General features: G+C 59.9%; 1 protein-coding gene across 4 annotated transcripts; it reads right to left on the minus strand.

Moving 5' to 3' along the window:
• Positions 1-1,507: 1,507 nt before the first annotated feature.
• Positions 1,508-17,982, minus strand: IFT27 (intraflagellar transport 27). 4 transcript variants are annotated; one of them, XR_004901709.1, is made up of 8 exons: positions 17,588-17,976; positions 11,451-11,530; positions 11,030-11,089; positions 9,946-10,005; positions 7,985-8,102; positions 7,001-7,110; positions 2,384-2,641; positions 1,793-1,914 (listed from the first exon to the last, which is right to left on the minus strand). XR_004901709.1 is itself a non-coding variant. In XM_028532929.2 (7 exons), exons 1-7 carry the CDS (start codon positions 17,619-17,621, stop codon positions 1,816-1,818), a joined length of 561 nt encoding a protein of 186 aa, XP_028388730.1. In that variant the 5' UTR covers positions 17,622-17,982; the 3' UTR covers positions 1,671-1,815. The 4 variants fall into 4 exon arrangements, 3 of the variants coding, with proteins under 3 accessions (XP_035875465.1, XP_035875466.1, XP_028388730.1); XM_028532929.2 differs by lacking the exon at positions 2,384-2,641 and having other exon boundaries at positions 1,671-1,914; positions 17,588-17,982; XM_036019572.1 differs by lacking the exons at positions 2,384-2,641; positions 7,001-7,110 and having other exon boundaries at positions 1,508-1,914; positions 17,588-17,979.
• Between the last annotated feature and the right edge of the window lie 7,952 nt (positions 17,983-25,934).

A 25,934-nucleotide genomic window follows, 5' to 3' on the forward strand; every position in this document is an offset into this window, starting at 1 on the left:
CCCAGGTCCCTGCAGCTCAGGGCGCATCCAGCTGGGGCACAAAGTGCTGGCCTCCTCTGCTGGGCAGCGGCTTCTGTCTCAGGAAGGGTCTCATGGGACCTCCTTTGCTTGGTCCTGGGGCTGGGGCAGGCCAGGGAGCGGTACCCACTGACCAGCACCGCGACCTGACCACTCCGTCTTCTGATACAGACAAGGAAGAGCGGGGGCGAGGAGCGGTCGGGGGTGGTTGCCGGCAGGGACACTGCCACAGGGGAGGCGCCTGGCCCCGCCTCCTGTGATCCCTTTGGGAAGTGGGTTCCTTAGCGTCTCTTTGTCCACAGCTGTGGCTCCCAGGGACCAGCTCTGGGGCAACTGGAGATGTCCCCTCCAAGTCTCCTTGGTTGTTTTCGCAGGTCTTCCCTCCGGGAGCCCGTGACAGGAGACTGGCAGCTCGGCGTTGCTCGTGCTCAGAAAAGCGCCGGCACGCCGTCGGCCTCGGTGCTGTCTTCCGAAAGGATGGCTCAGTGGGAAGATGCCGCGACCACAGTGAGTTCACCAGGAAAAGTGACCAGGGGAGGAAGGGGGAAGGGAGGGGCTGACGGCTTTCACCTGTCATCTCGCTTATCACGGTGGCCGTGAAGGGCAGCCTGACTGTCCCTTAGTACATGAAAAGAGCTCCGCCCCCAACAGGCCGACTCCAGCTGTGGGGGAGGGGGCACAGGGATGAGGGTTGTGGCCACCCCGTGGCTAAGCCCCAGTTCTCTGACGAGGGCTCTTCATCTGTAAAGTGGGAGGAGACTTGTCAAGATTCAATGAGCAAGTGCGTGTCAGGTGCTGAGCTCACGCAGGCACGCGGCAGACCACACACCGTGACCAGAGCCGTCCCCACTGCCATCACTGTCGCTGAGACCCCCATGCCTGGCGCCGTCCGCATGACCTTCCCACTCCCACGAGGCTAGAGATGTAGGGACTGGGGGCGAGGAAGCCCTTTGGGCTCTAGAACCCAAAGGGGCTGAGACCCTGGGGGGAGGGCGGCAGGCAGAGGCGGCCTCCGGTGCGGGCCCGCGGCCTGCACGCAGCCTGACACAGGAGGCGGCGAGGGGCCTCCGTGGGTCTTTAATCAGAGGAGTGGAAGCGGTGTTTTAGGGAGATTAATCTGGCAGCAGAAACAGGACGGAAAGCGGTCCAGCTCGGTGCAAAGAATTATGACGGCCGCCTGGCTCCGAGAGGCGGGTCACCGGAGGGAAGTGGCCTGGTTCTGGGCTCCCTGGCGCTCAGGGTTCCTGGCAGCTGGGAGGGGCGGGTGCCTCACCAAGAGGCATCAAGGGAGGCCAGCAGAGGGCGCTGTTCTGTGGGTGACAGTGGCCCCTGCAGGGGAGCTCTGGCACCCGGACAGCGAAGAGGCGGCAGAGCCTGGTGTGCGCGCATCAGGACAGGGCTGTCGGCACCCTGAGCCCCGCGGGGAGTTCCAAGCCCAGCGTCTCAACTGCGGCAAATTGTAAGCCATCCCATCCCACGGGGGTGTGTGCTCCGTGAAGGCCCTTCAGGGAGGGTGGCGGCGCCAGCGCCCCCAGCAGGCGGCCCGCCCAGGGCCCCAGCCTAGCTCCCCGGGCTGCTGGAGAACCAGCAGGCGAGGCGTGGAGTGGAACCAGGGCTGCCCTGGCCAAGAACGGAAGGAGCCGCTGCTTCTACATGTTCTCATTTTATTCGAAGCTGTCACGTAGGTGGGAAGGGCCAACCGCCCCCCCCCCCCGCCCCCCGCCCCCGCCTTCTCTCGGCTTCCAAGGAGACTGGCGGGTGGGCGGCCCTGCCAGGTCGCCAGCAGCACGCAGCCCCTCACACGAGCGCGCCGAAGATCTCCACCTTCTCCCGGTACAGCTGGTGGAACTGCCGGGCCAGATGCTGGAAGGGTGCTTCCCAGTTCTCCATCTCCTTCTGTGGAGACAGGTTGGAGAGGCCCGTCTGTGATGTGAGTCACCCGCATGCCGGTGTGCGCCCGCTCCCGCCTCGCGTCGGGGGCTGCACTCACTGCCCTCGCTTCCCCGGCGCATGCACCACGTGGGGAGGCGCTGTCACTGGGCCGCGTTATCAGAAGGAAACGGTGACATGCGGAGATTAAGTAACTTGGCCAAAGCCACACACGTGTCAGTCGTGGAGCTGAGTCTGAACCGAGATCTGTCCCTGCAGAGCCCGTCCTGGCAGCCGCCCTCACTCTGTATGAGGCAGGCTGTCCGTCACGGGACTTCTTTCTGGCTCCGCTCTGACGGAGGCCCCGGAGGCTGCGGCAAAACAACGGAGAGCAAGGACCCTCGCACGAGAGGGAGGGCTAGACAGCACGGGCCGCCCTCCCGTTGAGGGAAGGGTTGCACTGTGGCATCTCCCTCCAGGAGGGGTGCCCCCTCCCCTCTAGCTCAGCGGGAGGTCCCACGAGAAAGCCCAAGGCTGGAGGCTTAGGGAAGAACCGAGGGGTGACGGAGGCTGGCTATTCGGTGTCCGCGCCGGGAGCGGGTTCACTGGGACAGCAGCATTGCTCCTCTGTCCACTGAGGCTGCAGCTGCCCTGCCCTGGCCCTCCCAGGCTGGAGCGCTCCTAGCGGGACTCTGCAGGGACAGTCTGCAGGGGGCGCTGGGTCCCAGCAAGGACAGAGGGCCAGGAACCACATCTGAGGGAGGAGAGAGGCGGTAGGTACCCTGGCCTGAGGAGGATCTCCTGCCACAGGGAGACTGCTGCTGGGAGGGCCCCGCTGATGGGGGCAGTGGGGGCGTCTCTGAAGTGCTCAGAGCGTCAGCCTGAGACACCTGGCAAGTCCTGAGAGGCCACAGCAAGTCCACCGAGACCAAGCCCTCGCGCCTCCCCCCTTCCCTGCAGGCTACAGGCCCCGAGCTGAACTGGAGGGAGGTGCGGGCGCAGGAACGCAGCGGCGGCCAGCCTGGCCCTGCTGCCCGGGGCGGCTGGCGGGGAGGCGCCAACTCAGAATCAAGGTAGGAATTTGACAGCCCCCCAGCACTGGGCATCTTAAGAACCGAAATAACATTTCTGTGGCTAGAGATGCCCAGAGGACTTCCACTCTTTGGGTGCACGCACGTATTAAAAAAATTTTAATTCAATTTATTTAAACTAAAAACAAAACAAAAAAAAACCCCAACCAGTTCACCCATTTCTCCCACCCCTACTTGGGCAACCATCAGTCTGTTCTCTGTGTCTATGAGCTTTTTTTTTTACATTTCACATATTAGAGAGATCAGCGGTACTGACCCTTCTCTGTCGGACTCATTTCACTTAGCCCGACACCCTCGAGTTCCATCCATGTTGCTGCAAATGTCAGGGTTTCTTTCTTTTTGTGGATGGACAATATTCCGTTACAGCAATCCCAGTTTCTCGGCCCACCCATCCATCCACGGGCACGCAGGCTGTGTCTGCGTCTCAGCCGCCGTGCGTAGCGCCGCCGTGAACTCAGGGGTGAGGGCACCTTTCCAGCCAGTGCTTTCCTTCTCTTCGAGGAGAGACCCAGGACCGGGATTGCAGGGTCATGCAGTAGTCTTACTTTTAATTGTTGAGGAGCCTCCATATTTTTCCATCGTGGCTTTACTGTGTACACATATTTTAGTTGTTTTTTTTTTTTTTTTAAGAAATAAGCTGGCAGAAGAGAGAACCCACTACTTCTGAGACAGCAGCTCAGCTATGGACTCACGGAGGCCCGTTTCAAACAAAAGTTCAGCCTCGATGAGAGGCGACGAACTCTCCCCCATGCCTGGAAGAATTTCCAAACCAGAGAACGGCACCAAGCCCCCAAGCCCAGGGTTGCGCAGACAGCAAGCAGCCCGGGCCCTGGGCGGTGGCCTGGAGGGTTTGTGCAGAACCCAGCCTGGGATTCAGATTCTGCAGTTTGAGGGGAGCGGCCTCTGGACTCTGCCAGCTGGTGACAGAAATGCACCAAGCCACCGGCTGGTTCTGGTGGAGCAGGTCAGCTGGACCTTCTCGCAGGGAAGTCCCAGGGCGCAGGAAACAAGCTGGCCGAGGCAGACAGCGATGGCGGTGAGCACTGAGAGCGATCGGGAATGACAGGGCGGCATGCAGCCTGAGGAACAGGGGCATTGCGCCCCTGGCTGCCGATGACAGCGAAGCTGTCACCCTCCGGGCAGATGTGAGAGAAGTAACTGCCTGCTACACCTGCCAGGCGTGTTGTCGGGCAGAATGTGAACTCCCGGGCAATGCCAATGTCAAATAGTAAAACTGGACCCCTGTTTTACACCGCTTACAAAAATTAAAACGGAGTAAAGACTTGAACGTAAGACCTGAGACCATAGAACTCCCAGAAGAAAAACATCGGGAAAAAAGCTGCTTGACGTTGAGCCTGGCAATGATTTTGTGGCTCTGACACCAAAAGTACAGGCAACAACAGCAAAACCAAGCAGGACTGCGTGACGCTGGAACACCTGTACGGCGGAGGGGTGACGGATGAAGTGAAAAGTCACCCCCGGGACGGGGGCATCTGCAGGCCACGCGTCTGAGGAGGGGTCAGCGTCCAAAATGTACGACTCAGGCATCTCGACAGCAAAAACACAACTGGTCTGGTGCAAAGTGGGCAAAGGACTGAGTAGACTTTTTTTTTTTTCAAAAAAAAATATCCAAATGGCCAATAGGCTACCCAAAAGGCACGCAGCATCACGCACCATCAGGGAAATGCAAACGGAACCCACAACGAGGCAGCACCTTGCGCCTGCTGAAATGGCTCGTGGAAAGACCAGGTACACCGGTGCTGGCGAGGAGGCGGAGAAAAGGGAACCCCGGTGCCCCGCAGGCAGGCTGCAGGCTGGTGCCGCCGCCGCGGAGAACAGCACTGTGCTGGGTGAAGTCAGAGAGAGACAGATACCGTGTGATTTCCCCGCGTGCGGAATGTGAAACAAAAACCCCACAGGAACAGAGAGCAGACTGGTGGTTGCCAGCGCAGTGGGTGGGGGGGCGGGTGAAATGGGTGCAGGTGGTCAAAGAGTATGAACTTCCAGTTGTAAGATGAGTGATTTCTGGGGATGGAATGAAAAACCAAAAACACCCAGTTGGGGAGCCACACGGGTGCCGCCGTCAGGCGCCCTGTACGGGCGGGCGCGCTGCGTTCCGAGGGAGGGAGGAGGAGGTGAGCACAGTGGCAAGGCCCGGCCGTGTGTCAAACAGCATCTCGTTAGGTGGCCTTTCTGATTACAGCTCTTACCCGAGCCGCCCCAGGGGGACTAGTGAACTTGCACAGTTAACACCGAGTGCCTCATGGCAGCCTCCCCGGGCCCAGTTTATGCACCCGGGTCAACAGCGCGCACACACACTGAACCGAGTTGAGCACCCACAGCCCAGGAGCCTCTGCTGACGGATGAGTTGGGGCAGGTGCTACCTCTGGGCTCCACCAAGAGTTCCGGGGTGGATGGGCTTTCGGGGCGAGGAGGAGCTGTGCAAATGCGAAGGCTGCAGGGGGAACACTAAAATAAAATGTCGTCTGCCGTGGGCGGCGCGGCCCGCTGCTTCGCTCGAAGGCGCTGCGTGAAGACGCTCCATGCAGCAAAAGCTCGCTAATCTGACTCGTCGTCACGAATTCAGCGTCTGTGCTCCTTGGGCCAGAGGCAAGAGTGGCTTTTGTCTTTGAGCAATCTGCAAGTTCACGGATTTAGTGAATAGTAGGAGTATAACTAAGATCGCTAGGGGTAGATGTACTCTTTGAGTTGGCACACCTTGAGTGCTCACTGCGCGCCGGACTTGGTGCTGTTTTCACAGTCACCATCTGACTTAGTTCTCGTATCTGCCACGCAGTGAGGGACGGGGCCCACTATCCCCACTTCACAGGTGAGGAGCCCAGGCACCCACAGGTGGATAGCACGCCGAGGACCCCCAGCGAGTCCTGCCCCTCACGTGGGCGCTCAGAGCACCTGCCTTTCTGCACTTTCCTGAAGGCAGCTCGCCTTCTTGGGGGGTTTTGAAAGCTCACGACCAGGCAGCGACTGGTTGGCAGCATTTGTCTGCCAAGTTGTACAGATGCAACAGGGGAAGTGCTGTTGCTTGCTTTAACCTTCCGTAGCTGAAGGAGATCTGGAGTGGCAGACGACCTCCAGGCTACTGGTTAGCCCGCGGGCTCTGGGGGAGGGGCAAAGACTCAGGCCTGGAGGCTGCACGGCCAGGGGTGAGGTCCAGTTACAACCTCGGACAGGCCAGGCCTGCAAGTCTCCCCAGCAGCTAGGACTGAGCCGCTGGGGCTCTGGAGTGGATAGCTCTGGGCTGTTCCCACGGGACTGGCCTTTGCTTCACTCCCCTCTGTGGGAAACTGTCACCCCAGCACGTCTGACGGGTACAGCCTGGGTCACACAGGCCTGCACCCTGGGGGCAGGGAGGCTGGGACCTCAAAACCCCCAATGCAGGAAGGCGGTTCACCGACACTAGACGGATAAATCATCACGTGTGTGCGCTGAGGGTGCCGCAGCAATTCGCCCAAGCTGGTCCGCTCAGCGAGGCCCCCCGCTGACTCTGCCGGGGCTCGGCTCAGGGCCTGCAGTCGCCCTGTGGCTGCGGCGAGGCGGGACAAGGCGCACCAAGGGGGTCAGGTCCTACTCCTGGCTCAACCCTCCTCTAGTCAGCCAGGTGGCCTTGGACCAGTCACGTCACCTCCTCAGCGTGGCAGTGGGATGTGGGGGACCGGCTCCTGCTCATGGGACTGAACGTGAGCGTCTGTGACGTCACGTCCCAGCAACACCTGCTAACCCACGAGCAAAGGTCAAGTGTCACTGCAACTGAACACAACCCTGGCTCGTACCTCTCCCTGGCTGAGACGCAGCCCTTCCCGGGGCTGGCCTCTACTGAAACACGTGCGTGACTCCTGCCGTCACGAGAAGAGATCTTGGGCTGAGGGGGCAAACACCAGTTCCGAATCAACTCTGCACGTGGCGGGGTAACAACTCAGTCGAGGCCCGTGGGGTCATGCAAGGAGCCGCTCCCCCCAGAGGCCCGCTCCAGCCCGGGCTACGGGGTCGGCGGTGACACTTACCACCGATGTTTCAAAGCACTCCAGGCCTTGGCCCAGGGCCCAGGCGCGGGCCTGTGCCGACTGCACCACCCGTCTGCTGGCCAGGTCCGTCTTGTTGCCCACCAGCACACCTGCTCGGGAGGAGAAACCAAAGCGCAGCGCTGAGCCGGCGGTCCGTGCGGCCAGCAGGGACAGAACAGGGCGAGCGGGCTGAGTCCGAGGGGCACGAAAGGTCACGTGACAGCGCGCCTGGTTCGAGGTGGTGAGTGAGAGGGGGACACGGACATGTTGACCCCCCCAGGGCCACAGCAGAGCAGGCTTTGCTTTTCTCACCAGCTTCTGCGTGCCCCCTTGTCTAGACCCCCATGTGTCCGCTCTGTCGCCTCCAGGCTGCAGGTGTCCCGAAGGGGAGGGCGACTCCCTGCGAGCGTTTGCGGTAAGCTCCTGGCGCGTGGGGCGAGCTTTAGAAACGGTCATTAGCGCTAATCTGAGGCCCCGGCTCAGAGTCAGGGATCCAGAGGTAATTTCGTTCCGCCCCCAGCTGCAGGAGCTGCGGCTGGTTTCCGAGCCTGTCTCTGGGGACCGTTCCTCCCGGTCTGTAATGAGGAGAGTGTGTTGATCTCACAGGAGGATGAAAAATAAACTGACTTAACGCATTCAGAAGTGACAACAGCACTTGCCTGTTTACTTGCGCCCCCCGCACGGGAGAGGGCAAGGCAACTGTCTGGGTTCGCTGCCCAGAAATACCAGCTCGTGTCCCCACCACTGCCCCTCCCCTTGTTGCCCGAGCCCCCCACACCCTGCAAGGTGGGTGTCCTCGCGCCCACTGGACAGACTCAGAGGTGTGTGGTTACTCGCTGAGGTTTCTGTGCACAGGCCGGACCATCGCCCTCAAAGCCCGGGGCTCCCCTTTCTGCACCCACAGCCAGCCGTGCAGTGACCTTGTGCCCTTCGACCTGAACGGCAGCGGTGCTGCCGGCGAGCCTGGGCGCCCGCGGCTCCTACCTGGGAGGGAGGCGCCGGGAACCTGCACCTGCGCCTTCTCCAGCCACTTGCCGCAGCTGCCGAAGGACTGCTCGTTGGTCACGTCGTACACGAGACACAGGACGTCGGGGCCCTCCCACTGTGCAGGAGGGACAGGACGGGCACATCAGGAAGGGTGACAGTGACTTCCAGGGTGGGGGAGAGCTGGGCCAGTTTTCTGGGAAGGGACACGTGGACGGAGGGAAACGAAAAACTGTAGAGGCCATGAGTCAGGAAGCTGAGCCCCACACACAGGAGAAAACAATTCACCCATAGGAGTGAGTGGGTGGGCGCGGGGCGGGGGTGCAGTGGGAGCTCACATCTGTACCGGGCTCTGTGCGGGGCGCTCTGGCATCGGCGTGAGACCTCCCAGCTCTGCTGGCTGGCCCCGGTCCCTACCGTGCAGCAGCCCTGCAGGTGACTGACTCTCTCAACAGGGTGGGACTGCAGCCTCTCTCTCCCCGCCACGGCCTCAGCTGTCTGTCCGTGTGTGCACCCGTTCCCAGGACAGCCCACTCCGATGGGAGCTGGCACGCCTGCCTGCCTGCTCTGCGGGCCCGGGACAGCGCCCTTTCCTTCCTCAACCAGCCCCCCTGGACGCTCGTGTGCTCGCATCTCCGTAACAAGGGCCGGCTTTTCACAATGCAAAGGGCACTTCCTGCCTCTCCTGCAGTGCCTCGGCCCTGATCCAAACCGGGCCACCGGACAGAGCCCACCGTCCCGGCACAGGGCCCAAGGGCAGCCCAGCAGGGCTACACTAGACCCGTGGCTGTGCCCTGGTCCTTGCAGACCCCCACCCTGCACAGTGGGAGTCTGGGTTACTTCTGGGGTGTCGTGACCTCCCAGGGTGTGAGAAGGAACCCTTTCCCTCCTGTTGTCCTTGGAAGGAGCCCAGGGTCACTCTGGAGGGCTCACCTTGCTGCCCCCACGGCCACCCTGGCTCCCGGAGGCCTCCAGGATGGGGGAGCACGGACTACCTGATGGTTCCCTCACACCCTCACTCTGCAGACCATCTCAGAACTCGTGCCAGAATCACACTGACGGGCCCCCCCACCCCCAGCCCTGTCCCCGTGTGCCTGCAGGAGATGCCTCTTCCCTCCAGCCTCAGCGAGGGACTCGGGCCAGTGCTCGGGTCGAGCCGGAGCAGGGAGCCTGGAGTCAGAGTGTGAGCTGAATGTGGCCCTGACCTCCTGCTGGGCAGGGCAGCACCCAGCACCGGGCTGTGCACATAGTAGGTGGGCATGGGGGGAACTTACCACCATCAGATCTGTATCTCTTAGACAACAGTAACAAAAAAGGGGGCAGAAGACAGTTTCCATTAAAATGTGGCCGTTCTTGGAAAGGCAGGGGAAGGCTCTGGAGAGTGCAACCCTTCTAATTAGCTCCCTGGCCCAGATTAGTGCAGCTGTTCCCTGGGAAGGCGCGGCAGGCTGGAACCCGAGAGGGTGGCTGGCCGGGTGGGTGTGATGGGCCCTGGGCAGCAGGGGCACGTCCCAGAGCCAGACCCACGGGACCGGGGAGCGGCCCAGGAAGGTGAGCCTCACGAAGTGGGGCACCCAGAGGCGGGGGGTGGAAATGTCGGCCCCTGTTCCGGGAGGCCGGGGAGGAGGGCTGAAGGGGCACCATCGGGAGGGGGTGTTCAAGGGAAGGGAGGCCCAAGAAAGAGCAGCTACTGGGACTGAGCCACCCACCTCTGGCACATTGGGGACCCGGCCATTCAGAGCTGGGGGTCGGGGTGGGGGGAATCACATGCCGGAGCCGCTCCCACTAGCCAAGGGGCCGCCAGTCCCAAGGCCGGGAGGGGCACCCCTTCTAGAACTTTGTCACAACAGCCTCTCTCAGCAGCCAGAGCGCACAGTGAAGTCTCCGCGGGGGCGTGGTAAGGGGCGAACCTTCTGGCGGGAGGTGGTGGGGGTTAGGAAATGAAATGACACGCTACTTGCCAACTTATCCAGCATCTCAGAAAACAGCTCCTTGCCGGCAGAGTCAAAAATGAAGAGCTCCTGGAATCAGAAAGGCGCGACCTGAGAATGCCCATCCCCCTGGGGGGCGGGGGGCAGGCACCACTAGCGGCCTGGGGGCTGTCCCTTCTCCCCGGGGCACGAGGCAGGTGGCGGGGAGAAGAGCGGCCTCCGGAACCCTGGCGAGGCCGCACAACCGCTCCCCGCCCCTCCCAGCACCCTCCGCACGGCGCTCACCTTCCCTAACCTCGAGAGCAAAAATACCAGGAACAAGCTGACTTCCCACCTGGCAGAACAGAATGCTAAACAGGCTGACAAGTGCTCTGGTTTCCAAAAGGTCATTCTGCACTTTGTTAACCAAATTGATTTTCAAATCTTAAAACCATTCCTTCAAAGGAGGTCACTGAGAAGGCCTGGGAAGGAGTGTAAAGTAGGACAGTCTGTCACCATCCTGGATGGCTACGGTCCTGTTCTGACAGGGGACGCAGGGTGACCCTTCCCGCCCAGCCCGAGCCTCAGCGGGCCTGTGGCAGAGCCCCTCGCCAGGGCTGTCGCCTAGGGGGCCTCCCCTAACCTCCCTCCAGGCACTGGACGGTCCTGGCTGGCTGCCAACCCCGGCCCAGGGGGTCTGGACCTCGGCACCGTGACCCGAGTCACATGCAGGTTACCCTGGCACCGTCCTGTCCCTTCTCCCTGCATCTCGGACCTCTTTAACCACTTGGTGACTCCTACATCTTCTCCCTGCCCGTGGGGACAGCCCACGCAAATGACACCTTGCAATTCAACTGCAGGAGCCGTGGGCTCCCGTGAGGAGGGGGCCCGGTGCAGGAAGTGACAGGTGCTTCTGCGAGGGCAACGCCCCCATCCCAGCCTCACTTCCTCTTCATCCGCCCTCCCGGGGACCCCCTTCCCCGGCCGCCCCACAGTTCTGTCCCCAACGCCGCTTAGGCGAGCCCAGGCCGAGTCCTGGCCCTGCGTCTCATGTGGGGAGGGCGACGGGGACGAGGGGCCCCCTGGGCCCGGCTGCAGCGGCACTGAGCCCCCTGGGGGCAAGGGCCCCACTCACCACGCTGTCCCCCGTGTCGGGAACCGGCACCGTCTTCACCACCAGGTCCACCCCCGTGGTCTGCCGAGGAAAACCGACATGCGTGCGTCAGAGGGCCCCTCGGGGCGCCCCGCAGGGGGACGCGACAGGCACCGCACCCAGGAGACGTGTCCCGGGGCGGGTGTTCGAGTCCCGGACTCGCTGTTGGCGCGGACGTCAGCGGGGACCAGCTGGTCTCGCCCAGCTCCCTGCCCAGGAGCGAGCTGCGCGTGGTGGCAGAGTCGCCCACTGGGGGGCCTGGTCTGCCCTGAGGCTTGTGGCAAAACACTGCCCACGGGGCCATCCCGGCAGCCTCTGGGCAGGGTTCTTGGGGCTCCTCAGGGCCATTTGGAAACCTGTGTGGTCACCGCACGGTGTGCCTCGGCCCCCCCCCCCAACTCACCAGGGTGTAGCTCTTCTGGAAGTGGGCCCCGTCGCTGCGGAAGATGTGCGCCAGGGCGGTCTTGCCCACCGCGGGGTCTCCTGGGGGACAGAGTGCCAGACAAGCGTCAGTTCCGTCCTCACCCGACTCAAGCCCCCCCTCCCCACTCCAGAACGCTCCTCTAGACACCCCAAACTTCAGGGCAGAACGCTCGTCTAGAAACCCCAAACTTCAGGGCACTCTCATCAGAGAAAACCTGCTTGCTTCTCCCAGGGAGTCGCTGTGAGGCCGCCAGCAGGGCAGCGGGTGCCTGAGGCCATCGATGGCCGGGCTCGCAGTTCTTCAAGGCCAGTCCTTCCATCCAAAAGAGCGGGCCCGGAAGGTGACAGAGCTGGAGGGCGCTAGGGCACTGGGAACAGAACAGCCACTCTTCCCCGGGCATGTCCCCTGTCCCCTGCGGGGAAACCCGTCCCTCTCACCCCAGAATTTGCTTCCAAGTCCTGGAGGTACAGGGGTGTGGTCAGGCCGACTGGGGGGCTCAGCTGACCGACTGAACCACTCGAGGCGAGAGCTCCCACAGTTAGGGCCCTGCCTACTTTTCTTTCTGGCGGGCAGGGGGTGGGGGGGTGTTCTGCATGTACGGGGAAACTAAAGATGCTGTCCTGAAATCCACTTCCATGTGGCACCCTGTCCCCCACCTGGGTGTGCCCCCGTGGCCACTGGCCTCCGTCCTCCCAGGGGCCAAGCCTGTCTGCGGCAGCAACTGCCTTCTCCGGGCGCACCTCCCACCTCGCAGGCTTCTCTCCACGGCACTCCTTTGCTAGTCCTGAGCCCCACAAATCGGCACCTCCAAACAAAAGGTTTACGCCCCAGTTCCAGCCTGACAGCCGGACATCTCACGGGGCTGCTAGCAGCAGGGGAACTGGGAGTGCCTGCCCTGCCCCCGAGGCTGCGGGCGACTCTCCGTGCTCACCCTTCCCGGGCCCCTTCCCGCTTCCCCACCGGTGGCCCTGCCCGGCCTCCTTCCTTGCTGCGCTGCTTCTGTTTGCAAGGCCTCTTCCACCTCGAGTCGTACCAGACTCTCCACCGTCACCCAGGGCCCCAAACAGGACATGTGTTTCCCGCTCTCTCCCCACAGCCCCCCTCGGCCCCTGGCTCGCACCCTTCGCTGCCATCCCCTCACTTTGCTGCCCAGTTCACAGTCAGCCGCAACACTTCTCTCGGCCTGGTTTCTCGGCAGCCTCCCGCTCTGTTCGCTTTTCAGCTTTGACTTTTCTCACTTACAATCTTCCCTTGTGAGACAATGGTCTGACTTACTCGTGGCATTTCGTTTCATGTTCATTCCTCCGGGTTCACACGAGCGATTCAGGCCCTGCTCTTCTAGTATTTCCGCCACATCTTACAAGGGAACTAACCCAGGTGGGGGCCTGCCTCCTGAACCCATTCACACAATCTCATTCAACACCCTCCCTCCCCCCGCCCCCGGACCACCCTTAGCCTCGCTGGACAGCCGACCATCTCCCCAGGGTTCCAACGTCACGCTCTCTCAGCCAGACCCCGCCCCTCTCCTCCAGCTCAGGGACCCTCCTGACCCATGTTTAACACCACCCCTCCAGGCCCTCATCACCGCAGCCCTCCATGACCCTGGGGGCAGCCACAGGCCGGGGTGTCCCTGGGTGCCCCCCCATCTCCGAGTACAGCGCGCCCATCACTCTCCTTGCCTTATGACGGCTCCCACCCTCCCATTTGGCTTCGGAACCCAGTCGGAAATTGGCTCTTCCTGCTTGTGAAACTCCCCACGGATTCGCTCTGGTTAATTTCATAAATCTTTCCTCCGACTGCCACTGCCAGCCGCAGTCACCCACTCTCACGGAGAACCTCCTGTGTCGGCCGGGGAGGGAGCCGAGCACAGGGAGGGAGAGAGCTGATACACACGTCTGCAGGGCAACAGGATGACAAGTGCAAACTCACACAGCGCAAGCTGAGAACCCGCGCGTCGGGGAAAGGGTGGATGCGTCGTTTCGTCAGCGGGCAGGCGTCCCAGCGGCTGGGGCTGGGGCTGAGCCTGGGGGTGACACCGGGGAGGGGCACTGCTTGACAGAGGGTGACATCTAAGGAGGCAGCGTGCGAGGGTGACCTCAAGAATCGCCGAGTCCAGTGGCCTTTTCTCAGTCCTCTTGCTCCTGGCGGTCTCGGAGGATGAGTCAGCCGGAAGCGGCCTCCTTCCTGAGACCTGGCCTGGTCCTCCTGCCTCCCCAATGCGGGCCCCTCTGGGGGTCTGTCCTTGGCCCTCTGCCCCCGTCTACCCTGTCCCCTTTACTCGCTACCTTGACTGCCACTGTGGCACGGCAGCCTTCCCCGCCTGCCGGGCTCAGGGTCCTGAGCTGCCTCGCCCCCGCTCATTTGCTCTGTTCATGACGTCCCCATTCACTCTCACTGTCCTCGGACCTCACCCACGAGTACCGCAGACCCTCCTCCTTCCTCCCACGCTCAGTCGGTCTCCTCGTCATCCCTGGCGCCTGCCCACAGGACCTTGGGGTCACTGCCCACGCTGCCCTGGCAGCCTCACACCTGGGCTTCCGTGCAGCCCCTAACCCCCGGCCCCGGGGCGAGGCTCCTTGCTGTCTGTCCCCTTTCGTCTCTCCAGTCCTCTGTGTTGGGTTACCGTCCCACTGTAAACCCTCGCCGCCGAAACACCTAGTGCAGCTGCTGCTCTGTGCTTGGCCCCTGGCCTCTGTAGCACGCGGGTGCCAGAAGTGACCTCGAGACACAGGCCCTCTGCCTGGTCTAAAGTGGGCTGTGTCTTGCTCTCAGCTCAGGGCTGAGCTCCTGGCTGGTGGGCAAGGCCCTAGTGACCTGTGGCACGGGACAGCCTCACAGGCTGGGGACAGGATCCCTGAGGCACGGCCGAGCTGGGCAGCCTCCTCAGAGGTCTGGGTCCTGCTCCGAGGGGCTCTTCTTTTCAAGCTTCCGGCAGCCACACCCCTCCCCATCGGCTTTGTGTCCCCAGCATTTTAGTCCCGCCCTTTTGGCCTCCAATGCCCATCGGACCAATCCCGTACACGGAACTTTCTCTGCTGAAATGCCGGGTGCATTTCCTGCTTCCTCAGCTGGGTCTTGCCTGACAATACTTCCCAACCGGCCCTCTCCTTTTCGTGTATTCCCCGTTCCCACCCACCGGAGCTCAGCATCACGCACAGCCCGCCCTTTGGAACACAGCCCTCGGTCTCGCCACTCTGCCTCGGAGCCTGCTGAGGGCTCCTCCCGGTGTCTGCCTGCTCCGGGTCGTCCCTACGCCTCCTTCCACCCAGCTCTCTGACCACCCCTCACACGACCTCTCCGCTCCACACGTTTCCTGTCTGTGTGTGGGCGCTTGCAGTAACACATCCTTATCTTTCTTTTTTTATTGAGGCAACAGTGGTTAGTAACATTATATACAGGGTCCGGTGGAAGTACCGTGTGGTTGGTAGGGTCATAATATGGGTGTAATAATTTATAGTTTTAATTTGAACACTTCTCCTAAAACTTCCTACACTGTACTTGAGTGTGACATTGTTATGTTACAGAACTACGCGCTTATGATTGTGTAATAAAGAGGGGTGTTACTTGTGCCAGACCCTGTGTGTTTCAGGTGTACAATGTGATCATTCGGTATCTGTGTACTGATCCTCTTGATCTCTGAAAACCCCTCCTCCCAGGTCTCCCCAGTCCAAGTCCAAGCCCCGCACGGCCTCTGAAGGTCAGCTCTCCCTCCTCCGTCTCCCTGTGCGGCTTGTGTGGCCCCACAAGACCCGATGTCAGTACAGCCTTCCGGGGAGGCGCGGCCGCCACCCCCACAAACGCTGAGAGGCGGTAACCACAGTGCTCAGGGCACTGCCTCCCGCTCTGTCACTTCCAAGCTGTGCGACCTTGCGTCAGCAACCTCTCTGGGCCTCTGTTGTCCTGTCTGCAAAATGGGGATAACAGCAACTATTTCATGGAATTTTTGAGGATTTAATGAGTTCACCAGTACAGCGTCTGATGGATGGTAAGTCACAGGTGATCTTTAAGTAAGTCACATGCAGGTGAATGTCAAGGGCGATTCTGTCTCCCCATCCAAGCCGGCACGGTCAGCGGCTGTGCCCTGAGGTACTTCTCTGGCGCCTGTGCACAGAGGGCAGTGCAGTCTGCCGAATCGTAAGTTACTCTGTGCTTCCTAGAGTGCAGGGGCTGGCTGACCCATCCCCTATTCCCAGTGCACCTGGAATGGTGACTCACACTTAGTAGGTGCTCAGTAAATACCTGGTGGATAACTAAGTGCTTGCATTGAACATGAGCTCCTTTAATGACCAGTTATGTGAGAGCCAAAAGGTAGATTAACTCAATCGAAACAGCAGGCCTGTGAGGGGCCAGGAAATCAAAACCAGAGAGGGGGGAGTGTGAGGTGGGGCAGTGCAGATGGAGCTGGCTCGCTGTGCTGCCGCCTTCTGGTCCCTGGGAACTTCCCAGAGGAGACACCCTGAGGCTTGGAAAGGGGGCTGCAGACGGAGGGCTGGGCTGGAGTTCAGCTCGCACCCAGGCAGCGGTTGCAATCAAGTGAAACGGTACCTGAGGGAGGGGTGCCAGGGGCAGAGTCCAGAATGGAGGCTCAGGGCCAGGACAGCTCGGGGCTAAGGACAAAGCCCTGGAGGTCAGGTCACCTGGTGTGGCCCACGGCAAGTGTCCTGACCCCCCTGGGCCTCAGCTGCGCCACCTGTAGGCGGCGACGGCAATGGAACTGACCCCAGAGCTGGGCCAGGACTCAGCGGGACGACTGTGGAGAGGGGCTGCACGGCGCCTGCCCGTGGACAGTGCTCAGAAGTTAGCTCCCTGTTGGAGGGTGAAGTGAAAAAAGAAATGAGAGAACAAATGGTGGAAGAGAAAAGCCCATTTTGAAAAAACTTAATTCAGAAAATAAAAACCTCCCCCCCTTATCCATGAGGAAACTGAGGCTCAGAGAAGCGTCCCCGGGGGCAGAGCCAATGAGAGACCGGCGGAGTGACTTTCGTTGCACAATACTGCCCCCCCTGGCGCTCCGGAAACCTCTTCTGGGGACCCGTCCTTTCTTTTGCTCCCGGACGATTTGAGTTACTGTTGTCAGTCAGCTTTCTGTGTGACCCTTTTATGTCCAAGTGAGAAAAGTCACTAAAAAGGTCATCTATTTCAGTCTGGAAGAGATGAATCAAAAAACAAGAAGGATCTCTTTCTGCTCTTTACGCGCTCTCCCTGCTGCTCTCCTGAGCAGCCCAGGAGCCCCAGACGGGCTGCAGGGCCCAGGAGTGACCCGGGAGGAGGAGAGCTGTGGAGCCGGGCAGACCTGGGGGATGCAATCCCGCCTGTGCCCTTCCGTCGCTCGGGGTGACCTCGGGCCAGAGACTTCACTTTTTATTAAGATCAGAAGAACACAGCACAGCACCCACCCCAGGGTGCTACTGTGAGGGTGAAATGGAATGACCGTGCCCGGCAGGCAGTAAGGGCTCAGCGAAGTACATATGTGCATCCTGTGGTCCCAGGTCTATAGTCCAGGCAAATGCTGTCCTCCATGTGCGGCCTGGTACAAAGAGCGCACCAGCACTGCGAATGCCACCTGTTCATCCTTCTGCACATATTTACCGAGGACCTACTAGCTTCCAGATATCGTTGGGCTGCTTGGCACGCATCAGTTAACAAAACAGATTCCTGACTTGGGGGGATTTAACATTTATGTGCCCCTGAGCGTGGGGCAGCACAGTAACTTTGGGCTTTCTGTAAACTCTGGTCAAGGGTACTGTCTCCAATCCCAGTTACCAGAGGGGGCGGGGACGGGGAAAATCCCCTAAGAAAAGATTACCAGAGACACTGCTGTCTAACCGTGATTTAGCAGAAGCACCTTCGCTGTGCTCAGCCTGAGCCCCCTGAGCACAGCTCGGACTGGTGAAGGCGGTCTCAGAGTACACCAGGGAGCTGGGGAAATCAGCCGGAGCTTCCCATGTGCTCTGGAAGGCAGTTCTTTCACATCTCAGGGAGTCTACACTATTAGCAATTGCATTAACTCGCTCTTGGGAAACAGAAACGGAAAGAGGGGACACAATTTACGTGAACAAAATCTCTCGATAACTTATGAGTCTCTGGACTCAGGACACTGTAGTTTTCAGACTCACCTGCCAGAATGCATTTGGCTGCCAGCTTCACCATGGTAACCAACCACCTCCACGGACCACAGTGGCGGCTAGAGGCGATGGGGCCTTGTGGCCGCCGTGGGGACGGGGACAGATGGGACCTGGACCCTCTGGGCAGGACAGGGGTCGGCTATGGGCGCTAGGGGTGCGCGAGGACGCAGTGGAGCGCGAGATGGGGCCCAGCTCAAGGCCTCAGTAGGCAGCCTGGAAGGTGCCAGCGAGGTGCCGCGGCTCTCGGCTCTCGTTCCCCGCCCAGCCCCTGCCAGTGGGGATCATCAGGAAGAGTGAATCCGCAACCCCAGGTTCCCAAGCACAGCTCCGGACAAACTAGCTAAGCAACGGCGCCCGCCTGCCCCGCCTCCTCGGTCTTCTCGCTGGGCCTCGATTGGCTGCCACCACCAGCTTCTTCCAAAGCTTTCGGGGACCAGTGGAAGGGGGAGGCGGGGCTAACAGACCTTTCTTGTAAGACAATTCGTAGTAATGTCCGCTCTTCAAGCTTATATCGCTTGGTTAATGGTTGTAGGAAATGTCAATCATTTCTGCATCTTGTTCCTCCGCACTGCCGGAAAGTTCAGGGAAAACAGGCTCCTACATCTTGTCGCCAGAGCAGTGATAAAAGAAGCCTTCTGATTGGCCAGAGGCTGGCTTGGCCCATCTTCGGGAGGAATGGGGATTCGCCGTATCCCCTGTCCTCCTGGAAGTGGATTCGCCCACTAGTGGCCGGGTCAGGAGCCCGGGAGACCGGGGCGGCGCCTGCGCAGCACACCAGGCCTCAGTTTAGAGCGGAGCTTAGAGCGGGTTTGATGTAGCAGAGGTTCTTGTCGCTCCCCGAATTCCCAGATCCGGAGGAGCGCGGCCGTGAGGAGCATCAAGAAATCCAGTCCTTGCTCCGTATCCCGCAGGGAAATCTTGTTTTAAAGCCCGCGAACGTTATACGCTTTAAAATGTAAAATGTGAAAGGAAGTGTTTAAAGTGGTGTCAGTGAACAGACGGAGAACAAGCGAAGTTTGGTGGGGGTGAGCGGTGGGACCGAGCAATTTCAAGTACCTTTCTCTGGGCGCATTTCCTCCCGGGTAAAACGGAGGACGGATCGCACATTGCAGATTGATGGACAGCGAGCCTCCAAGACGTGGTCACCCAAGGGAGGCCCCGCTTGCTCCGCGGTTAGGAAACCCAAACTGAAGTCCACTGCCATGCTCCCGGCCCAGGCAAGTCACCTCTGTAAAGATAGGCTACTGAGCCCACTTCAGGGGTTGTCCCGAGGCTTAAAAGAGCAAGCATGTGTCTGGAGGCGTGGTAGGGGCTCAACACTCAACCGCTGAATGAATGAATGCACGACGAGAAATGTATCTGGTTGGACTTGGTTTCCCGGCGCCATCACAGGTTGGGCAGAGGCACCCCTGCTCGCATGCCTGCTGCGCCCCCACCCAAGGGAGGAGCAGCCCTGGGGGTTTGCCACCACAGGCCTTCTGGTTACCGGAAACATTTTGCTCTCTCTCTCGGCTGCCCTGGGTCTCAGTGCGGCCACCACCCGCCTTGTGCAGGGGAGTGAACCCCCACTCCCTCTGTAAATGGCTGTGAAGGTTTCAGCCTTGAATCCGTAGTGAACCATGCAAATTGTCTGGGATTTTCTCTTCTTGGAAAGCATTCCTGATGGTCTGGTTCAAACCTGTCTCTCCTTCATGCCCCTTACCCATTTTTTTTCCTTTGGGGACCTCACGCACGTCTGTCTCAGACACCCCCCAGCCTGGGTGAATCAGGAAGGCTCTGCCTCGTCTTCCTGCCTCTCTCCCTCCAGGCTGTCCTGTTCACTGTGACCCCACTAGTCCCCTAAAGGACTTTACGACTAAGTCGGCCTTCTGAGGCAGCTCCATGGAGCCGAGACACTGACAGACATCCAGGGACATCCTCTGGAGCCCCGGTGTCTCCCGTAAGGGGGGTAACAGCCCATCCTGCACAGGCCCACAGGACTCCTCTGCACCACACCCACCCTTCCCCTTCCGCTGCTGCTGCTCTGTGTGACTTTGGTCAGAACCACCATGAAGCATTCTGGGACTCTCCAGAGGGATGGAAACCCTGTGTACTGAATTCTGCTCTCCCCATCCCACAGACTTTCTGTGCATTCTCAATGACTAGTGACAGCTGCATGGCTGAGATTCACTGGCTGTAAGGTGGCCAGAGAGGTTGGGTACCGTGAGAGGCCTGGAGAAATTCTAATCTAACCCCTCTCGGAGCGGCTGTATGTAACAGTGAGAGCTGGCATGTGTTGAGAGCATGCTGAATGCTGGCCCCATTCTAAGTGCTTTAAAGGATTAATTGAATATTCACGTTCATACTTGATGTTGACAATAGCCCCTATGAGGCTCTTATCATTCCCATTTGATAGATGGGGAAACCGAGACCCAAAGGAGGTTGACTCAAATGCCCAGGTTTACACAGCTGGTGAAAGGCAGAACTGGTGGTCTATCACCCCCTGGCCCCCGCAGGGACCTCCCCTGCCTGTAACTCCTCTCCCAGGTCCTCCTATCCTGGAGAGTAAACATGGTCTGCATTCCTTGCAATAATGGCTCATGTCGATTGAGTGTTATATGCCAGGCATGCACTAAGCACTTTGCATCCTCTCTTGTTTGATGCGATGCCCCTGGGAAGTGAAAACTATTATTACCTCAATGTAAAGGGCAAGGAAACTGAGGTCCAGAGAGAGCTCAAGGTCATGCAGCAAGTCAACCAGAATCAGAACCAGCTTCTGGTCAAGGCCTTGCGGAACTGACGTTTTTCTTTTTAATTACTTCGAGTATTCTTTTCAGTTTCATTACTAAGCTTTTCCTGCGTGCCTGTCCTGGACCGGGCACTGTGCTGGCTGACAGCGCCACCAGATCAAAAGCGACAGCATCCCAGGCAGCTCTGGCAGGTCGTGGCCGTGCGAAACTGCCCGCCCTGACTTTTCTGGAGGAGCCCAGATTCCATATGTTTGTGTGTAATGCCCTGACTCTCAAATGTGGGCAATGAACTTCAATCTGAAACACCGCCACCACAGTAGAACACCTGTTGACTCGTTCGGCGGGGGGGCGGGGGGCGGGGGGCTGCTCAGGGTGACCTCTGGTCAAGAAGGGGAGGCAACTGTGTGAACAAATCCTTGTGATGTGAGTGAACGCAGGACCCCCAGGAGCACTCCTAGCCCTGCGCAGGTGGGAGGGTGCTGGGAAGGAGCTTCTGGCAGGAGAACCCTGAGGAACGGGTCGGGGTTTCGGAGGCAGACAGAGAGGAAAGGACACGCCGGGTAGATGGGACGGCGTGTGCACACACGGAGCTGCGGGAGGGGAGTGCGCTGAAGAATGGCAGCCGACACTCTTCGCCCGGGTGGGAGGCTGGTGAGTAGCAGGTCTGGCCCAAGCGCCTGCCGGGGGCTGAGCATGCAGCACAATAGCAAAAGAGAGCGAGGCAGGGCCTGGCCTAAACCCTGTGAGGAATTCCTTCAGCAAACACTTTCGTGAGCGCTTAGGAGGCACTGCGGCCGGGACTGCCCTCGGTTCCCATGGCACATCCGACCCAGTGGGGAGGCAGATGAAGAAGCAATGTGACCTAGGGCCGCTCGTGGCGAGTGCTGGACAGGGAGGGACTTGCTGCATCATGACCACACAGCCTGGGCTGTGGCTGCTGGACCCGCTGTACCAGAGGCCCACAGTGACCAGTTAGGAATGCACATTCCTAGGCCCCGGCCCAGACAACCAAACACCGGGTCGGGGGCCATGGTTTATGTTCTCATGAACCTTTCTGGCCATGCTGATGCCTGCTCACGATGAAGAACCGCTGCTATTAGGCGGCGCCAGGACCCTCCTTCCCCCACTTCCTCTGGTCGAGTTTTGGTATCTCCGTCTCTCCCAAGCCCCTCCCACCTTGGGTCTGTGTCCTGATTGCTCTCAGCACCGCCATGGGACACGTTCCCTCGTGACCGGATCTCTGTCCCAGACGCCATCTCCGCGGAGAGGCCTGCAAACCCACGGTCTGAAGACTCGCCCCCATCTGTCCGTCTCAACCTCCTCGTCTCACTTTCCCTCTTCCCAGCGCTCCCCGCGGCCTGATAGTGTACTCCGTGTTCCTTGTTTGTCCGGAGAGTACCTGTCTCCCTCCACCCCCGGGCTGGCTTCGTGAGAGCAGGGACTTGGTTCCTTCTGTCCTTCAGCCTCTAGGACAGTGGCCAGCATGGCGAGACACTCGGTCAATGTTTTTGAATGAAATCTCACGGGGTTTCCTTTCTGGACATTCACACGCTCATTCATTCAACAAGCACTGATTCCTGAACCCCAGTTCTTGGGGAGGTAAGGGGCTTATTGCGGGAAGGGGTGCCATGGCCGTTAAGATAGGGGCACTCCCCCTCCCTCCATGACACAGCCAGCTCCCTATCCAGAGACCCTCCGGACCCTGCAGACCCCTGTGGGCTCCACGGAGGAGGAGGAGTTAACAGCGCTGCCCCCCAAAGCCAGGAACGGGCTGTTGGGGCTGACTAGGAAGAGAGGGCTTTGAGTGAGAAGGAAGCAGGGAGGCAGCTGCTGGCGATGTGTTCCCGGGGACTGTTCAATCATCCTGGAGTGGAACGCCTCAGGACAGTGTTGATGAGCAGCGCGCGTTCCCGCTGCGTGCGGCTGGCTCCGTGCCAGGGGCAGCCATAACACTCCGCGCCTGGCGCTCCGGCTCTCCTGCCCACTGCAGGTGCGAGTCCCTCCGCGCTTGCTCCGGGGGCTCCTCCTCTGCCTGCGCTGCCCCGCAGAGCCCGTCAGCTGCGGAGTGCGTTACCAGATCTGTTCGACGCACGCGGTCCCTCTCGGTGAATAAGAGGCTTTAGGGGAAACTGGTGGGAGAAGATCTCGGTGTGAATCCTTAAGGATACCGTTCACACATTAAAGCAGGTTGGTGCTGATTGCCCTCATGGCACAGGGCGATGCGAAAGAGAGAGCTAGTGGATTCACAGGAATTTTGCGTGATTAGATCAGGGTTTCTCCGCCTCGGCACTACTGACGTTTTGGGTCGGGGAGTTCTCTGTCGTAGGGGGCTGTCCTGTGCCTTGTAGGACGCTTGGCGGCGTCTCTGGCCTCTACCTGCTGGGTGCCAGAACCACCGTCCTCGTCGTGACAAGCAAAAACGTCTCCAGGAATTGACAAATGCCCCTTGGGGGTCAAAATCACCCATGGGTGAGAACCCCTGACATATGAGCAGGAAATGTTGATTTTAAAACCGAAATTTGCGAGGACGGGGGCTCAGGCTGCCTGGGTTTGCAGCCTGCTTTGCCACGTAAGCTTCTCCCCGTGTCTGTTTCCTCCTCCCCCGCCCGCGGGTGCCCGAGCATCGAGTTAACACAGGTAAGAGGGTTAGAACGGCACCCGGCACGTGTAATAGGCAGACCCAGCGGACACCCGCTCTTACTAACGGCCTTTGGGATGCCGCTGAACCCCCTGAGGGTGATCTCCAATGCGGCGGTGGCATCTGTTGTACCGTTTTCTCCAAGACACGCTGTCGCATCTGCCTTCTGGTGCGCTGCCTCCTCGTGGTGATGACTTTGCCGTTCGGTTCTCCACGGTTCACGTGGGCCTGGTTGCTTGTGCCTCCGCTGATGCAGTGTTTGGCCGGGCCATCACAATAAAGGGCAGAGGAAATGTGACTGACTCACCTACCATGTGTCAGGAATGCAAATGCAAAGCGGAGCCCTGCGCTGTGGGCTGGGAATGGCACGGAGGCTGTGGTGTCCTCGTTTCGTCAGCAGGGGGCAGCAGCTGCCGGGGAAAATGTCTGCGGCAGGAAGGAGCTCAGGGCGGCCGCGTTTTGATTTACTTTGCAGCTGCATGTTATTTAAAGTTGAGCAAATCATCCCTCCAGAGCCACCGGAGGCCTCCTTTAACAGCCCGCAGCATCTCATCTGCAGGATCCAAGGGCTGCTTTTCTAGAACATTCCACATTTAGCATGTCTGTTCATTTCCGGATGCTTCGGTCTGAACCTAGGCCAAATTCAGCGACCGACAAAGCGAAGCTGGTTCCTGTCACTCTAGGTTCCTCTCCCCGCTGCCGCTCACCCCCAACCCGCACCTCCCCACCCCCCAAAACCCGCCTAGCAGTCGGTCCCGAGCCTCGTCCTCTCCTAATTTCCCTGAATCCGCTCTTGCCTCCTCCACGGCATTTTCCACCCAGCAGCCAGGACACTTTCAAAATTTAAAAATTTTGAATAGACAGTCTCCTCCGTAGGTTTAAAATCTGAAAGAAGATGAACACACACAGAACCTTCCCACTCCCGACCACAGGCCTGCAGCCCCCACCTCCAGGGGCCAGGGCATGGCCCTGGCATCCTCCCGAGAGATGCCACCCGTGGCCTTGAGCTCGAGTGATGGCCTCTCTGACCCTTTCTCTCCTCCTTCCTCTCCCGCCCCCCACTGGAAGCCACTGCACACCCTCTTCTGCACTTTGCTTTTCAATCTAGCAATGTGCTTTGGAGGGGTTCTGTGTCAGACCCATAATCCCCCTCATTCTCGTGTTTTTTGTTTTTTGTGGTTTTTTTAATGGCTGTGTTCTATTCAACTACAGAGCACGGTCCTTTTAAATCTTGTCCCGTGTCCACTGCGACCCCTCAAAGGCCTCCTACCGTCCTTAGGTGGGGGAGTCGGGAGAGGGTCTGCTTTTCTCAAGGGGCTGTGGGGCCTGGTGAGCAGCCCGCTGCCTGTCTCCGGCTTCACCCCACGCTCTGTGCCTTGGGCTGGCTGGCTTTTCCATCCACAACCTCGACCGGCTCTCCTGCCCCAGGCCCTTTGGCCCTGCCGCCCCCTCCTAACCTAGTTTGTTCCCACTGTGCTTTCCTCAGCCCAGGCATTGCCTGCTCCACATGTGTTGTGCATGCCATAACAGCGCGGGCCACCACTTGCAGTTGATGGCACTGTAGCACAGTGGTGAAGTCCTGGCCTTCAAGGCCAGGTTGTCGGGGTTCAAATCCCAGCTTGGCCACTTAGTAGCTGTGTGATCTCGGGCAGCTTGCCTCACTCCTCTGCCCACTGGAATAGATCCTTCGTCCTGTGCTTTTGGGGTGAGGATTCAAAGTGTGGGGAGTCAGCACCGAGCCAGCTCCCACCACCCTGGTAATCGGAGACCCCTAAGGGCAGGGTCCCTCCTTTGTAGGAGTCCCATCCCAGTGCCTGGAGGAGAGGGGAATTCTTTAAAGATGGGCCAAACCTCCTGGGTGTATTAACACATTAGAAAGATCTCTGGAGGAATCACTGTCTTGACCCAGCAGCCTTTAAAGGGGGTCCCATGTGACTGGCATCAGCTAAAGAGTGAGCCAAGGGTGATTGACCCTGGAGCCGGCTCACCCTTAGGCTATTGCACGCCATTCCTGCGGCAACCTTGACAGGTGGGTAGCATCGTTACCACTGCTTTCCGGGCGAGGACACTGAGGCACAGGGAGGTTACGTAACTTGCCAGAGATCACAGAGGTCACAAAGGTCACGGAGAAGCAGGGCTAGGAGTCAAGCCCAGGAAACCTTCTAAGAAACAACAAACATTTCAAAAACATTGTCTTAACTCAAGGCAGTGAGCGTTGTGACTGAGGGTAGGCTGTGCCCGTGTCCGCTCTGGGCAGGTTTAGAGACCCAACTCCGGCACCTTCTCCTTCCTCTGGCCGGCGCCCACGTCCCGATCTGCCTCTGCACCCTGAGGAGGGGTGGGGGGCAGTCCCTCCGCCTGGGATCGGGCTCCCCGCTCTCCCCTCCGGGCCCTGCCCTGGCAGTTACCGCCTCGTGCTCCCTGGCCTTCCGTTCCCACTGCACACTTGCCCCCGCCCCGCCCCACGGGATCCTGCTGCCTCCACAAGTTCACGTCCTTCCCAGTCCTGCCTTCCCCACACCTCCCTTCAAAGCTTGGCTCCTCGGAGAGCACTGGCCCTTTCCTCCTTCACTCCCTCGCCTCCCACTGACTCCACTGTCTACCGCCAGCAGTCTTGCCCTGAGCCTGGGTCAGGCCACGCGTGGCTGAGTGGTCCACTCCAATGCCAGGCTGCAGGAATTGGGCCCACTGTGCCCTACTATGCCGCTAAGCCTCGTGGTAGCCTCATGAATGGGGGCTGTTGTTCTCCCGTTCTATGAATGAGGAAACCGAGGTACAGAGGGGTTTGGCCATGTGCCTGGGATCACACACTTGGAACAGCGGGGCAGGATTTGAACCCCATTCGTGGCTGCTCTGCTGCTCTGTCTCAGCCGGGGCGTCTCCTCTGAGTCGGCACTGCCCCCCTCTCCTCCCTTCGGGCCTTCTCTGCACCTCGCCCAGTGACGCCCCTTCTCCTGGTTCTCCTCCTGCC

This window comes from Phyllostomus discolor, chromosome 2 (assembly GCF_004126475.2).
Source record: "Phyllostomus discolor isolate MPI-MPIP mPhyDis1 chromosome 2, mPhyDis1.pri.v3, whole genome shotgun sequence".
Classification (NCBI taxonomy): domain Eukaryota; kingdom Metazoa; phylum Chordata; class Mammalia; order Chiroptera; family Phyllostomidae; genus Phyllostomus; species Phyllostomus discolor.

Excerpts from the sequence above, each read along its gene's own strand:
- IFT27 (XM_036019572.1), bottom strand. The coding sequence starts at position 17,621 with ATGGTGAAGCTGGCAGCCAAATGCATTCTGGCAG. Across the intron at positions 8,103-9,945 it reads CTGAGATGCTGGATAAGTTG|TGGGAGGGCCCCGACGTCCT; the intron begins GCAAGTAGCGTG and ends CCTCCTGCACAG. Across the intron at positions 1,915-7,984 it reads TCCCGGCGCCTCCCTCCCAG|AAGGAGATGGAGAACTGGGA; the intron begins GTAGGAGCCGCG and ends CTGTCTCCACAG.